At 46.0% G+C, this 15,142-nt stretch overlaps 1 protein-coding gene across 1 annotated transcript in view; it reads right to left on the bottom strand.

Moving 5' to 3' along the window:
- The window catches only part of mdga2a (MAM domain containing glycosylphosphatidylinositol anchor 2a), a gene marked incomplete at its 5' end in the record, with an annotated part of 108,560 nt that overhangs the window by 27,960 nt on the left and 65,458 nt on the right, over positions 1-15,142 (bottom strand). The window contains one exon of the mRNA XM_083683185.1: positions 4,426-4,698. Within this exon, the coding sequence (XP_083539311.1) occupies positions 4,426-4,698 (273 nt within the window). The remainder of the gene's footprint in view (positions 1-4,425; positions 4,699-15,142) is intronic.

The following is a 15,142-nucleotide window of genomic DNA, read 5'->3' as shown; positions in this document are numbered from 1 at the left end:
GTTGCACAGGGGAGGTAGGGACCGTCCATGTGTAAGATCTGATGAACCCCTGTCTCAAGGTCGTTGATGGCAGTCAAGAGAGGGAAAGTTGCTGATCTCTGCATGTCACGCTATCAACACTGTCCTCCGAGGCTGTCTTACTCAGGGGAGGCTGGTGGAGGTAGAAATGGGAGGACGGCCTCATTGTAATGCATGGAACGGAATGAGGAATGGTCTCATACACACACGTGTTTTACCGGAGGCTTTTCATCACCATGGGAAACTCTACATCTAATATCTTAGGGAAGAATTTAGCTACTAATGGTCGAGGGAAGAGTTTAATACCAACTTAATCCAGGCGGGTTAGCAAAGCAAACGTCTGGAACTGGGATTCAGTGTGAGGGGAAGGTCATTGGTCCAGACATGGGTCTAAATAGTACTTTCATTTTTCCCCAAAGCTTTAAGCGTTTGCTTGAGCCTGCCTGGAAGGTCAGATGGGTGGGGTTTGCAATTTTGGGACTATTCCATTGGCCCCCGTTGCGCCAGGCAGACTCAATCAAGCACAGCAAATTATTGAAAATGATTTCAAATAGTGTATCTCAACCCAGGTCTGCATTGGTCTATAGCAGCGGAATAGGAAGGACACTTGTGATAGTATGTTTATGAGAACAGACATAGCTCTTACGACATCTCATACAGTAGGATCATATGAATAATGAGAATTTACAAATTTACAAATAAGAAATACAAATTTCTTATTATCTACAATCACAATATGTTCAGTCTGGTAAAAAAATTACAAATCATAAACACGTGATTTCTATCAAATCCCATTCGTATTAAACCGTGTTCATGGAGAGAGATACATAGAAAGAATAATAGTAATGAAAACATCAATATTTAATGGAGTTCGACGTCTTTATGCATTATAGATAGTCAATGCTGAGATCAATATGAATATAATATCAATATTGTCTAATGAGGTACTTCACCAGAGAATCTAATATAACTTCAACCACTCTGTCCATCAATCCCAATACAAACATGGAAATGTTCAGAGTGTGAATTCAACATAGCAACACATTGATACTATAAAAAAGTATTGCACATAAGTCATATACACAACTGAATTATGTAAAATAACGATTTTAGAATACTATGAATAATAATGTCATTATACATAGGTCATACTGACATTGACAAATGTAATAAACACATGCAAAGTCATTGAGATGAATGGGAAGGTAAAACTGCACAGAAGGTGTGAGGTGTGTCCCTGCGTCAAAAGAACCTCATTGGCTAAGCCTCCGCTCAGAGGGGACGAGACCCCGGGCTTGAACCTCAGCACCTGACTCTAACTTTAGCCACTCGGCAGGGGAGGCTGGTGGAGGTAGTCATGGAAAGGACAGGCTCATTCTAATGCACGGAATGGAATGAGGAATGTGTGTTTGATACCACACACAACACACAACACACACACACACACAACACACACACAACACACACACAACACACACACAAAGTGAAGGCGATACTATGACGGCCACTTGCCACAGGCACAGTTCAAGACCACTCCTGCCATGGACTGAAAAGCACTATCAATAGATATGCTCCATTGAACACAGTTTTAATTCATCTTAATCCAGGACTAGGCTTAACTAGCCTGAGATCTCCACCCTGTGGGTGTGGCAGTGAAAGCACACACGTCTTTGATACCATTCCTCATTTCCTTCCGTGCATTGCAATGAGGCCCGTCCTCCGATATCTACCTCCGCCAGCCTCCCCTGCTTCATGTACAGTACTGTTTGAAGTCTGTCGGAAACAGGCGTGAATCTAAGCCACAGCACAGAACAGTGAGAAGCGTATCTACAGTAAGTCTACAGTGAAAACCAGGCTACAGTACTGTCTCTCTTTGAACGCAGAGCAACACAGAGCAGGGCAGAGTGGATTCCTGCAACTGCTGCATCTGCTGCAGTGAGTCCATCTTGCCTCCGAGTAAAAGCCCATCGTCATGAATATTGCATCGGCACCTCGTCAGGAATGGGGAGCTGTCATCTTGTCAAGCCCTGGTTACAAGTTACTGACACAGCAGAGTGGGCAAAGGGGGCTCCTCCAGGTAGACATCGGAGGACGGGCTCATTGTAATGCCCGGAACGGCATGAGGAATGCTATCAGAAACGGTACGAAACACCACGTGTGAAGCTGTTCCTTGTTCCATTCCATGCATTACAAAGAGCCCGTCCTCCGGTGTCTACCTCCACCCGCCTCCCCTGCTTTACACACGGCTTGGAAAAAGGTCGAAATAAGGTCTAAATGTTCTTCGAGAATGTCTCGGTGTACGGACCGGAGAGAAGTTATGTCAAATGAACTTTCCCTTTTAACGTTGTCAATGACTAAACTTCCATGTTGCTTATACCCTCCTCCTAAAGCACTGAGATAAATCCCGGCACTAAACTAATCCTTGGACAGTAGAAGAAGTGTTGTTTGGGTTCTAACACTCCCCTCCTTCCTCTCTTCTCCTCTAAGACTGAATACATCAAACATTTCCCAAAAAACGACTGCGAAAGGGATCAAGAGAGTGAGTCAGTGTCGGGTGAGCCCCCCCCCCCCCACCCCGTCAAATGTGTGACAGGCACATTTCGGGGGGGGGGGGTTATCGTGACGCTTGACAGCGTAATCATGTGACAAGCGTCAGGAAGACGAGGTGTCGTGGTCGTAATAAGTCGCGGGGGTCCGGGTCTTTCTTCTTGTCATCCAAATTGCTGGCATTTTTCTTTCCGTTGTGGTGGAGAAGCGGGGCGGCGAGTGGGGGGGTGGGGGGGGGAGTAATCCTCTTCTGTGCCTGCTGCTGCGCTGAGCAGGGCAGGAAATTGGCAATGCAAATCCCGGGAGACTTTAGAAGTGATACTGTGTGACTACTGCACTTCTCAGGCCGGAAGAGAATGCTTATCAACAGACAAAATGTTCTTATTTCACCTCCCGTAAAGAAAATGGCTGGTACCAGGATATTGGTTAGGTTGACCGAGTGTGTGTGTGTGTGTGTGTGTGGTTGGACATCTTATCTAAAGACAAGAGGCTTCCAAAACATCACAACAACAACAACAACAATAGAATAATTATCTCTGCTGATTCAGTGTACTGAAACTTACACCATGGACAATGTGGAGTTTCTCCCTTTAAAAAGTATGATATGGATCTTTCCCAGCCTTCCCATTTATACCCACAGAATCAGATTAGAGCAGGGGAGGCTGAATCAGAGCAGGGGAGGCTGGTGGTGGTAGAAATCGGAGGAGGGGCTCATTGTAATGCATGGAACGTAATGAGGAATGATATACCATTCCTCACATTCTTTATTCCGTTCCATGCATTACAATGAGCCCGTCCTCCGATTTCTACCTCCACCAGCCTCCACTGGTTGAGAGGTGTTGGCATGTGAAAACACATTATATCCCTCCAAGGAAGCATCTAACTATGATTCATTTTGCCCTCTCATATAAATGCTTCACAAACCTACGTAAATGGCATCTCATTAACAGAGCACTAATGAACTCTATTTGTATGCTCAGAGGTGTTAGCAAACAACAAAACACACACGGCATGTAAAAACGTATTCCTCTTCCACTGAATCATATCCACCCATCATCTCCCCCCTCTAACCCTCTCTCTCTCTCACACACTCTCTCCCTCCCTCTCTCTCTCTTTCTCTCTCTCCCCCCTCTCTCTCTCCCCCACGCTCTCTCTTTCTCTGTCTCCCCATCTCTCTCTCACACGCGCGCGCTCTCTCTCTCTCTCTCTCTCTCTCTCTCTCTCTCTCTCTCTCTCACTATTTCCCCCCCCCCCCCTGTCCCTCATTTAGATTCCGTGCAAACTATGTCTGCGCTTACGTAACCCGCGCGCAGCGCAGCAAAACGCAGCGAATGTTTTTTGTCGTTGGGTGATAAGCAGCTTATTAGGTTTTAGTTTTTTTTAGAACTTTAACGAGAGTCCTGACGAGGCCATCACCATGGGAATCGTTTCATGAGAATCATCATCCTCAGTGATTGGCTCCTACCCGGATCTGGGTTATTGACAACAGAAGTCTCTCCCCCCCCCCCCCCCCCCCACACACACACCCCCTCCGGCTTCTGGAAGCAGAGCTCACATCTAAGTGAACGTGAATGAGGATCGATACGCGGTGTGTGCCAGGAGAGGCAGGAGGAGCACGCTAGCAGCGATGGAGGTATCGAAAGGGCTCGCTTCTCTCTCTCTCTCTCTCTCTCTCTCAACTGATGCACCATTCTGTCTGTAACGGCTCGCCCGTTTTCTGTGGCCCGGCTTCGCTTGATCGTGAAAGTGTGACACATGCAACCGTCACACTTTCACGAACGGGACAACAGATGGGCCGATTGCCGGTTCGTAAAAACGTCAGAAGGGGCGTCGACTTCTGGAACCTCTGGAACCTCTTACCTGTGACCAGGAAGGTGCAGCGGCCGGCCCCGGCCTCGTTGGTGATGTCGCAGGTGTACTCGCCGTAGCCCTCTCGGTTCAGGCTCCTGACGTGGTAGTCCGTCTCGTCGCGCTGGTCCACGAACGTGCCCATGGTCAGCAGCCGGGTGCCTAGCTTCCACTCGTACTTCAGCACCCGGGACGGGTGGGCGCGCAGGACACGGCAGTTGAGGGCAAAGGCCCGGCCCAGACCCTGGCGGATCTCTGTGTACACGGGCTCCACTGTAGGGGGGTCTGGAGAGGAGGGGTAGAGAAGAGAAGATTAGAGGAGAGGAGAGGAGAGGAGAGCAGAGGAGAAGAGAGGAGAGGAGAGGAGAGGAGAGGAGAGGAGAGGAGAGGATATTATTGTAGATTAGTGTAGAGTAGAGTAGAGAAGATTAGGTTAGAGGAGAGTAGATTAGGGTAGAGTAGAGTAGAGTAGAGTAGAGTAGAGTAGAGTAGAGAAGATTAGGGTAGAGTAGAGTAGAGTAGAGTAGATTAAAGTAGAGAAGAGTAGAGTAGATTACAGAACAGTAGTATAGTGTAGTATAGTACAATCGAATAGAATCGAATAGATTATAATAGGAGTTAACTATCCATCCAATTAGATTTTCAAACACACGTCAACACATGCAACACATCACATGTGAAAAACATATGGTATAAACTTGACATCAAACATACTGCATAGATACATCCATCCATGTGTGCTCTCTGCCCTTGCTCTTCTCTGAGGATACATTAGTCACACCAGAAGGCCTAATACAGTCTTCAGGCATTAGCATCTATGCCTCTTACTCAATCAACCCAACATAATCCCCTCATGTGGATCCAGAAGTTTCTCTGCGAGCAGCACTGTAAACTCCCCTCAGTGCTTATTTATCCAGCCGGAGATGATCAGCGCTGTAATTACTCCTAATGCAAACGTAATGAGCTGCCACCGGCCACCACTTTATCAATTAGCTGCTCTAACTTCACAGAGAAGTCATCTAACACTGGGGCTGGGACTGGAAGGCTCCCATCAGATCAGCTGGACATGTGAACAGTGGTACATGCAGGGGAAACAACTGGGGGCTGACTATTTGGCCAAGTCTGGATATATGACAAGGAAGACATCTCATACTGAAACTGGAATGGTTTTGTCCCTCATCTATACTGTACATGTATACCAGACTTGAGCAAAATATGTTTTGGAATATCTGAAATATATCTGAAAAAGGTGTGCTTGATTTGACTGATGAGGGACAAAGGAAGCAGAAGTGAAAACGCTTCACGCAAGCAAGGCAAGCAGAATCAACCACACCACAAGTTGTCTTGTTCAGGTCTGATACAGCTGATACAGCTGTAAACCTCAACAGTAGGACTCCACGGGGAGGCTGGTGGAGGTAGAAATCGGAGGATGGGCTCATTGGAATGGAATGAGGAATGGTGTCAAAGTGCCATGTGTTACAATTAGCCCATCCTCCGATTTCTACCTCTACCAGCCTCCATGGGTAGGCCTACCACCACAGTCTGAATGTGAACACACTCTGAATCAGAATACCCCTCCCCTCCTCCACCCACCCCGAAAAAAGCTACTTAACAACCACAATTAAGCTGCACTTACTCAAGCCTCTAACACAGCATACATGACCCATCCAAATGACTTTGCAGAAAAACTAAATCTAGCTATTTATACACACACTGTATTTTAAAGGGAGATATTCTGAGATACATTTCCTCTTCGTGTATAATTTGGAGGAATCTCTGAGGATCTGTCCTGCGTTAACTCGGCTGACTAAGAGGAGTGAACAGCTTGAGCACACAGGCTGGCGGAGGGATCCATGGGGACCGGCCGCCTCGCCCTCCTCCTGCTCCCAGGGAAGGCAGCCGGAGTCACAGAATCTCTGAGTGGCACTTCACACAGGATGATAAGTACAGTTGAAGGGGTCACTCGAATGCAGGGGAGGCTGGTGGAGTCAGGAATCAGAGGAGGGGCTCATCGTAATGCATGGAATGGAACAAGGAATGGTATCAAACACGTGTTCTCATTCCATTCCATGCCTTACAATGAGCCTATCCTCTGATTTCTACCCCCACCAGCCTCCCCTGCTTAAATGACACATCCATACTGTATGGTATGAGTAACTAGAATGTATTCCATGGGGTGCCAATTATGGAACGTCAGAAGAAATGACACATTCACGTCATTGTATATGGTCAAGTATACAATGGACCTGAAACTCAGAAACAAAATATAGTATGGTTTTGTTTACTAAGCTATACTGTATACTGTGGGTAATGGTAGCATACGCATTTTTGTGATATAAACAATGGAAGAGGTTCTACTTTGAATGGGGGCACTGCCCTCAAAACTTAATAATGCATTGAATAAATACCGTAATTCCCATACCAACCAACTCTATTTGCTCTAAGCTTACTTCCATGCAGTGGAAAACTTAATGTAATTCTACATTCCCCCGAATAACGCAGTATACAACTGCCTCTGGAGAATAACATGGCATTTCAAGGCAGTGAGATGCAGAAAAACATGGTTTGTTTTTCCCTCAAGACCTATTCACATTATTCATTAATGACGAACAGTTTGCCCCTGTCATTGGTTGTCTGCAGGGATACAGCGCAAAAGACAACAACAAGTCAATAAAAGTTAGAAAATGGAGTAAGACCATAGTCTTATAACTGAAGAACACAATAAAGACACCAAGTCGATGTTTTTAGCTTACTTTCTGTTTTTTTTTTTTTTTTAAATCCCTTCTGAAACCACAGAGAGAACAACTCATCTTGCACTGGCGGAACACTTCAGTGAATAGTCCTCAAAGTCTTTTTTCACTCCTGCTCGTCTCTCGACCAATAACTGTCCCTGTCACACGATGGGAATATGACAGTCCTTTCAAAGGGAACGTGATGTTCTAAGATCAAGCTTATAACTCCCCGTCGACAAGAACCCTTCCCAGATCATAACGGTAGCAGCGTTCATGTCGTATTCTCCTTTGGCTGTGAGAGAAACATCACAAGACCACGTTCCTTGATTCTAGATTGTAATGTTCTCTCAGCAGACAAACAGGAACATGGATCGTTAATACATTCAACAGCCTGTACTAGTACTAGTAACTTCGTGGAAACGGTTCTCACAGTTCAACAATGCCCTGGAGTTCAACAAAGGACATTCTGAGAACACTGCAAAAAGGGCTAATGGCACGATAACCATCATCCCCTGACTTTTTAAAATGTATTAATTTATTTTTACTTGTTATCATCCCTGACTTAACAGGGTAGGGTTTACCGAAAGCTTTGTGCTGTACCAGTAATATCATCGCATTCACAAGTCCATTGTAGGGAAATGGACGAAAGATTATCTTTGTGCTACTGTAAGAAGCTTTTGGGAAACTCACAAACTACCCCTGAAACATTTTTTTTTCAAACCAAAAAGGCTCAACTGAACCAACAACCTAGTTTCAGGCTATTCAACTCGGTTTCCATGCGCCCACAAAGCCACTCATGACCTCTATAAAGGAGAGGGTATTCATTCATGACGATAGTCTCCTTCAGTGGGAGATGCCAAGGCAAAGCCTCAGAGCCACAGAGTGTGAATACTTAGTTAACATGCCACATTTCATGCCTGCTTCGACTGGGGACTTCTCAATCTACTTGCTTTGCATGAATGGGATGACGTCGACGATGATAGCACTTTTTGAATTTCACTGTATTTCTTCTCCAAATGTATTCTGTCTCTCTCTCGCTCGCTCTCTCTCTCTTCTTCCATAAATGAATACTGGTGGGGATAACTTGACTCTGGACTAATTAGGCCAGAAGGCAGCTCTGAATGCCATGCTTAATGAACACTGTGGAGGATTAAACACAGGCAAAGAGCCTGGTTTCACTATAGTAGAGAAAGAATAGTCACCCAACACTCGTAGAAGAAAAGAGTTCTCCATCTGGTTCTACCCAAGATGGCACCCAAAAAGGCCTCTTCAAAGGGTTCTCAAACAGACAACACTGAAGAACCCTGTTTAGTTTTTCGAAGATTGATGACGACTGAATAGGCTGCATTTGTCAATCGTCTTATAATCCGCCTTTACATGATACTCTCTCTTTCTCCCCCCCTCTCCTCTTCTTCTTCTCTCCCTCCAAAGAGGTTCCAATATCTCTGCTCGCTCGTTAAGGGTCCGTGGTTGTAATGGGAGAGCAGCTAACATCGATATGCTTCAGAACCCATTTTAGGTCTTATTACTGGGTGGAAAAATAATTGCGGGCAAAGATGAAATGCTTAAACTAGCAATAATTGGAGCTTTTCAGAGAGAGAGAGAGAGAGATAGAATCGTTGCTGGTTGGGCTTTTATATTTTCTTATATTTAATCCTTTTGGACGGATATTGAAGGAATATGCAGAGAGGGTCGTGAATGTCACAGGGTGACTGCAATTATATCTTCATTATACTTTAAATAGCACATTAATAATCATCAGTGTCGAAGAGAAGTACCGTACAGTAGCCTGACTATCTTTATGCATGCCTAACAGGAATTCATATGTCTCTATGCTTTGATATAGTCATTTTATTGCATATTAATCCCAACGATATGACTGACAACTTGATATTATCATGTATTTTCTGGCTGACTTTCTAGTCTATACATTTTAGATGACTGTAGTCCCTCGACGGCAGACTCTGAGCACTCCGCACACTCCACACTCTAGAGTCTGTCAAACATAGTTTGTTCAACGGTTTCTGAGCAGTCAGAAGTGGGTGGGCTGTTGGTGTTCAAAATGAAATTGCTGGCAGGTCGTGGCACACGACACATATCACAAGCGAGCACATCCTGTTTTGAGTTTTTGTTTTTATACTGTTGGACATCCCCGTCGCTAACTCCTAACTGACTCGATAGCTTCGTAAACAACTCTAGGACGAAAATAAAAAATAACAGCTTGGGGGTGGGGAGGAGCTTCCATGGGCCCAATAGAATTTCGACTTCTGTGTTCGAGGAAGATCCAATCGCGTTGGATATTTTTTGGGAATGCCACTATAGGGATAACAGGCATTGTGTCGGAGATGACTCCAATGCATATATGAATGGTGTAGCGGAGATGATTTGGAACCACGCTCTTGTGATGAGGTAGCCCTGCCTGAGATATGTAAACTCAAGTGCCCTTGGGTCATGAGATGGCATCTTGGCCTAATGGTAGACGCTTGTGTCTTCCAGTTAACGGGGTTAACAGGCGTCACTGTCCTGTTAGAGTTACTGTTGACCAAAGGATTACCAGACAGGAAGGAGCTAGGGGAGGCTGGTGGAGGTAGAAAAATCCTCCACTGGAACGGGGAGTAGCGTGTAGCGTGCCACTTGTCAAAGAACAGCGCTCCAGAGCAAATGACGCGATGCGCTCAAATGACTCTCAATCTCTCTTCTTCCCTTCGTCCCTTTCCCCAGCCAAGCCTGCACCACGTCCAGCTCAGCGCCACATCAGAAAGGCAGGTGACAAAGTGACAAGTATGGGCATTGACCTTTACAGGATGCAGTGCTGTGGTCCTTCACACGCACACACACGCACACGCACGCACACACACACACACACACACACACACACACACACACACACATACACACATACACACACACACACACATACACACACACCGCCAGGCCTGTCTGATTAGGTTGGGATCCTTTGACAAAGCCACCAGACCCGTCCGTCCCTGATCCCTGGCTGACTGTAGCGCCTCGCCGACTGGCTGGCTGTCTGTTGATCCGTCTGAATCACCACACCGCGGCGAGCACAGCGTCGTAATTGCGTATTCGGTCTTTTTTCTCTCTTTCTTTTCCAGAACATGTCTAGCCAATAAATCCAATTAACCCTTGAGTGAAAAGGTCTTGTGGAGACCGTGGAGACCGACTGAGTCACTGCAGCACCCACCACTCTGAGAGGCGGGGTGTTAACAGGGTTCAAGTGTATTACCTGAAACATTCAATTACGTCTGTGTGGGTCTCGGGTCTCGACAGTCGGGTTAGGTTGGGGTTTGTCCTTCTGTGTCAGCTAGTACTGGTCATTCGATGATGTACTGTATTGTCCTTATATGTCTGTTCTCCCATTAAAACCGACCCATTGTTTATCTTCAAAGTGGCATACTGTAATTGTGACGTGAAGAGGTCATATTCTGAGGCTATCAGCATTAGCCGATTAGTAGTCTCGCTAAAACTCTCCATTGAAATACTAAATTATAATTAAAAAATACATTAGGGGGGTGGAGCCTTGCTGTCCCCGCTTTTTACTTCCTGCGCCCCCCAGAGATCTTTGGGGTCAGCCTATAGGACACCTTTAAAGTGTAGGTTCTGCTGCTCCAGTACCACCGTCGATAGGACACCTTGAAGCCTTCACTTTTGGCCATGCTTCTGGGAGATATCACACAACGTTGAACGTGATTGAGCTGTGTCTTTTCAACTACAGTGTTGCAGTGTACAGCAGTGGACGCACTCAGGTGAACTCAACCGGAGTGCACTTAAGAGGCCCTCGGGGTCCTCCTCCTGAAGAGCAGTTCTTTCCGAGACATCCGAGGTCACCACGGTAAAAAGTTCCAAGGTTACACCAGGTCTGTGTTTAACACTACCACAGTGTCTAGTCAGTGTGAGTCAGGGGAGGCTGGTGGAGGCTGAATCGGATGGAAAGATGAATGGTATCACACACGTCTTTACATTTACATTTACATTTATGGCATTTAGCAGACGCCTTTAACCAAAGCGACTTACAACAAATGCATTTGTTTAAGTAAGTGAATCATCTATCCAACAGTCCTCATAAGACAAAGTAATCAAATGCTCACAGCAGGGGCCATTGGCAGTCCACATGTTTGATACTGTTCCTTAATCCATTCCGTTCCACGCATTACAATGAGCCCGTCCTCCGTTTTCTACCTCCACCAGCCTCCCCTGGTGTAAGTGGCCGGTTGCTGTTTTGTTTAGATGCTGCCGGTAATCATCGTGGATTGCATAACGTTATTACAACAGTAGGACTACAGTATCATCAGATACGGTACTGCTGTTCAATGCTAGCTCATGATAGTACAGTAACAGGATAAGGTAAATTAATACAATAAATAATGTATTATCGGTCATGGAGATTTAACACATTAAGGACAGCAGCATCTACTGGGTCACGCTTTGCACTTACTTAACTGCAAGGGCTGCTTTAACAGATGGCCTACAGCTTTAATGGCGTCACTGTGTGTAGCGGGTGACGGGTGGAGGGGAGGAGAGGAAGAGGGGGAAGAGGGGAAAAAAAAGCTATTTTCTATTTCATTACCAATATAACAGAGTAATGCTGCCGATCTGGAGGCTTAAAGCCGGGGAAAATCCAGGGCAATCTCTCATTCCCCCTGGTCTGATACATCCTCCTCTTCTCTTCTCTCTCTCTCTCTATCTCTTTCTCACTCTCATCCTCTCTCTCCCTCACTCTCATCCTCCTCTCTCTCCCTCCCTTCCCCTCCTACTCTCCCACTCCCCCCCCCCCCCCCTCTCTCTCTCTCATCCTCCTCTCCATCCATCCCCCCACCCTCGCAGCCTGCCTCTGCATCAGGACTGGTGTAGCTGTCACAGATATAAGCACACATGATCCAGCCAGTGGCACACATTGTTGGCCAACTACTACAGCAGCACTAGAACAGTGATGAGTCCTGTGCACAGGGATTATCTCCTAGCTAGCCTTACCTTCACCTACCCTGAGGTAGGGGGGGGGGGGAGGGAGATGAGGAGGAGGAAGAGTAGGAGGAAGGATTTGTGAAAGAGAGGAGTTATGCCATACACATATTGACAGTGTGAGTCATCAGCAATAAGCATCTCACCCAGCAACACTAACCAGTGGAGATGTTACTCTCCAGTATAGTAGCAACAGTAGCAGCTAACAGTGGAGATGTTACTCTCCAGTATAGTAGCAACAGTAGCAGCTAACAGTGGAGATGCTAGCTTGCAGGATAGCAACAGTAGCAGCTAACAGTGGAGATGCTAGCTTGCAGGATAGCAACAGTAGCAGCTACAGGGAAAGACAAACTACTGTACATCATGTATACTGCCTTCGTGTGTGTGATTCAACCACCTAGTTGTTGTTGATGAAAGCCAAGGAGAGGCCTTTTCAACAAAACTGAGAGAGCCTTTTCAACAAAACTGTTAAAATACCAGCGCCTAGTCACACTTATTGGTGGCCTTGGCTTCAGGTGTCAGCTAGTAATATTGATATTTGGCAGCCTTGGACATGTGCATTACCTAACAGTACGCGGCCTCCCAAAGACAAAAGCCAAGCAGCTTTCAAGATATAGTTCTAGCATTGTGACTGCCTGTGGCCCCTGGTCTGAGCATTGATTACTTTATCTTATGATGACTGATGGATAGATGATTCACTTACTTAAACAAATGTATTTGTTGTAAGTCACTTTGGATAAAGGCGTCTGCTAAATGCCATGAATGTAAAATGTAAATGTGCATGCAATGTGATTATTGCACGAGACACCAGAGACCAGAGACAACACAAACAATGAGTTTCCACATCACTGTCACCCACGTTCTCCATTACACTCCAATACACTGACACCGCTCCATGAGACCACATGATGTTATTATCCAATTAAATACTTCATGACTTAAGCATAATGTAGCGTAATTGCGAGTGTGAGAAGATCCGGTAAGAACTGTAATTCATTAAATAATTAAGTCATTTTCGTCTTACTGAAGCGTCTGAAGAGGAGAGAGAGAGACTGTGGATTTTGGCACCGAGTACATTTCTAAACTTTCCATTAATCGTACATGAGTGGATATGGCGTCCTCTGAACAGAGTCAGCGTGGTGGGGTGCTGAGAACTCATCTCACCACATCATTAATATCTCACATGGCACGTCATCTTCAGACAGCGGAGATGAAGGAAGAAGATGCAGCCAATAGGTAAACACCTAACAAGTGGAGAACACAGTGGCCAAAACATCCACATCAACATATCAATATATATATATAAGGTACTTGGTTGTACATTGTTGATGTGAATGTATTTAGATATTATAGAAAACATAGTGTATATGTACATCCACTGAAGACGACTGTTATCGCAGAGTGAGTCAACATGGCCTATCCAGTAAAATGCCTCACTAGCCTTGAATATGAATACAGTCATTTATCAGGGCCATAAGACAGGGGACAACATGCTCTGTAGAGGTCATTGGGACATTGTATTGTGACTTCTACCTGTCACCTACACTGTACTGCACTGTGTGTACCCTCACTGGCAGGCAGGCTGCAGTGAATCATAGTCAATTTACTTGATTAGAGTGTAATAATGCAGTATTCCTCCTAGTGAATTAACCTCAGTAGAGGAGGACATCCCTGCGTGGAGAGGGTTACGTCATTGACAGAACGGTTAGCATGGATAACGACATATAACATCAATGAATCATAGACAACAACGGGAGTGAGAACGGCTGCGAGCGCACACACACAAACACACACACGCGCGCGCACACACACACACACACACACACACACACACACACACACACACACACACACACACACACACACACACACGCGCGCGCACACACACACACACACACACACACACACACACAGATACACACACACACACACACACACACACACACACACACACACACTGGCTCGAATCTCTTCTTTTTAGATTCTATTTCTCTACACAGCAGCTATATGATGGATGTGCAACCAAGCTAGTGTAGCTCAGCTTGGCTGAATGCATATTTGAATATTTGAAAAATATAGGGGAAACACGCAGGAGGTGTGCTTGATTTCCTTGTTAGGCACAACAGAAGCACTAGAGCAGTCTCACAAGTGCCTGTGCTGTGTGCAACGGAAGCTAAATCAAGCACCACTCGAGTTTTTTCACATATTCGAAGCCACTTCAAAAGGCATTTTTGTCCAGGTCTGAAGGTCTGCTCGGCAGTGTGAAAAGGCAGAGATCGGAAGGGCTGGTTTCATCAGCTACAGACAAACCAAACCACTGTCACTAAACTAAAAACGCCTTCTAACACCTGCCCTGTACACCCGGCCACTCAGCCTACCGTACAATGGCTCGACTGGAGAGCTAGAATATTAAACAGGCCACATTAGGAAGAGAGTGTGAAGTGCTTAATCAAGCATGAACACGATGACTCGGCAGCTTTTAACGCTGTAATATTTACCCCGACATGTCAGGAAGATAAAAGTTCCCGCGTCGGCCAATCCCATGGCTCCGTTTTGTCCACCTGTCCCCCTCTGATAGGACGCCTAGTCCTCCTTGGTGTTAGGAACAGACAACTGTCATGTCCTACACCTTCTTATCTGTGTCAATACACTGCTCTGGGCACTCATCCACAGCACAGAGAGAGAGAGAGCAGGAGGGGAGGGAGGGAGGTAGAGGGGAGAGAGGGAGGGAGGGAGGGAGGGAGGGAGGGAAAGAAAGAGAGGGGGAGGGAGAGGGAGGGGGAGGGGGGAGGGAGGGAGGGGGATAGAAAGGGAGAAAGAGAGAGAGAGGGAAGGGGGAGGGAAGGAAGGAAGGAAGGCGGGAGGGAGGGTGGGAAAGAGAGGGGGAGGGAGAGAGAGAAGGAGGGAAGGAGGGAGAGAGAGAGAGAGAGAGAGAGAGAAAGATGGAAAAAAATAAATGGACATTTTTGGCTTGAACCAGAAGCAAGTTTGTTGAACTCAAACGAAGTACATTGTGC

The sequence above is a fragment of the Argentina silus genome (assembly GCF_951799395.1).
Source record: "Argentina silus genome assembly, chromosome: 13".
Lineage (NCBI taxonomy): Eukaryota > Metazoa > Chordata > Actinopteri > Argentiniformes > Argentinidae > Argentina > Argentina silus.
Note: the sequence above shows the minus strand (reverse complement) of the source record. Positions and strands in the feature narration are given on the sequence as shown.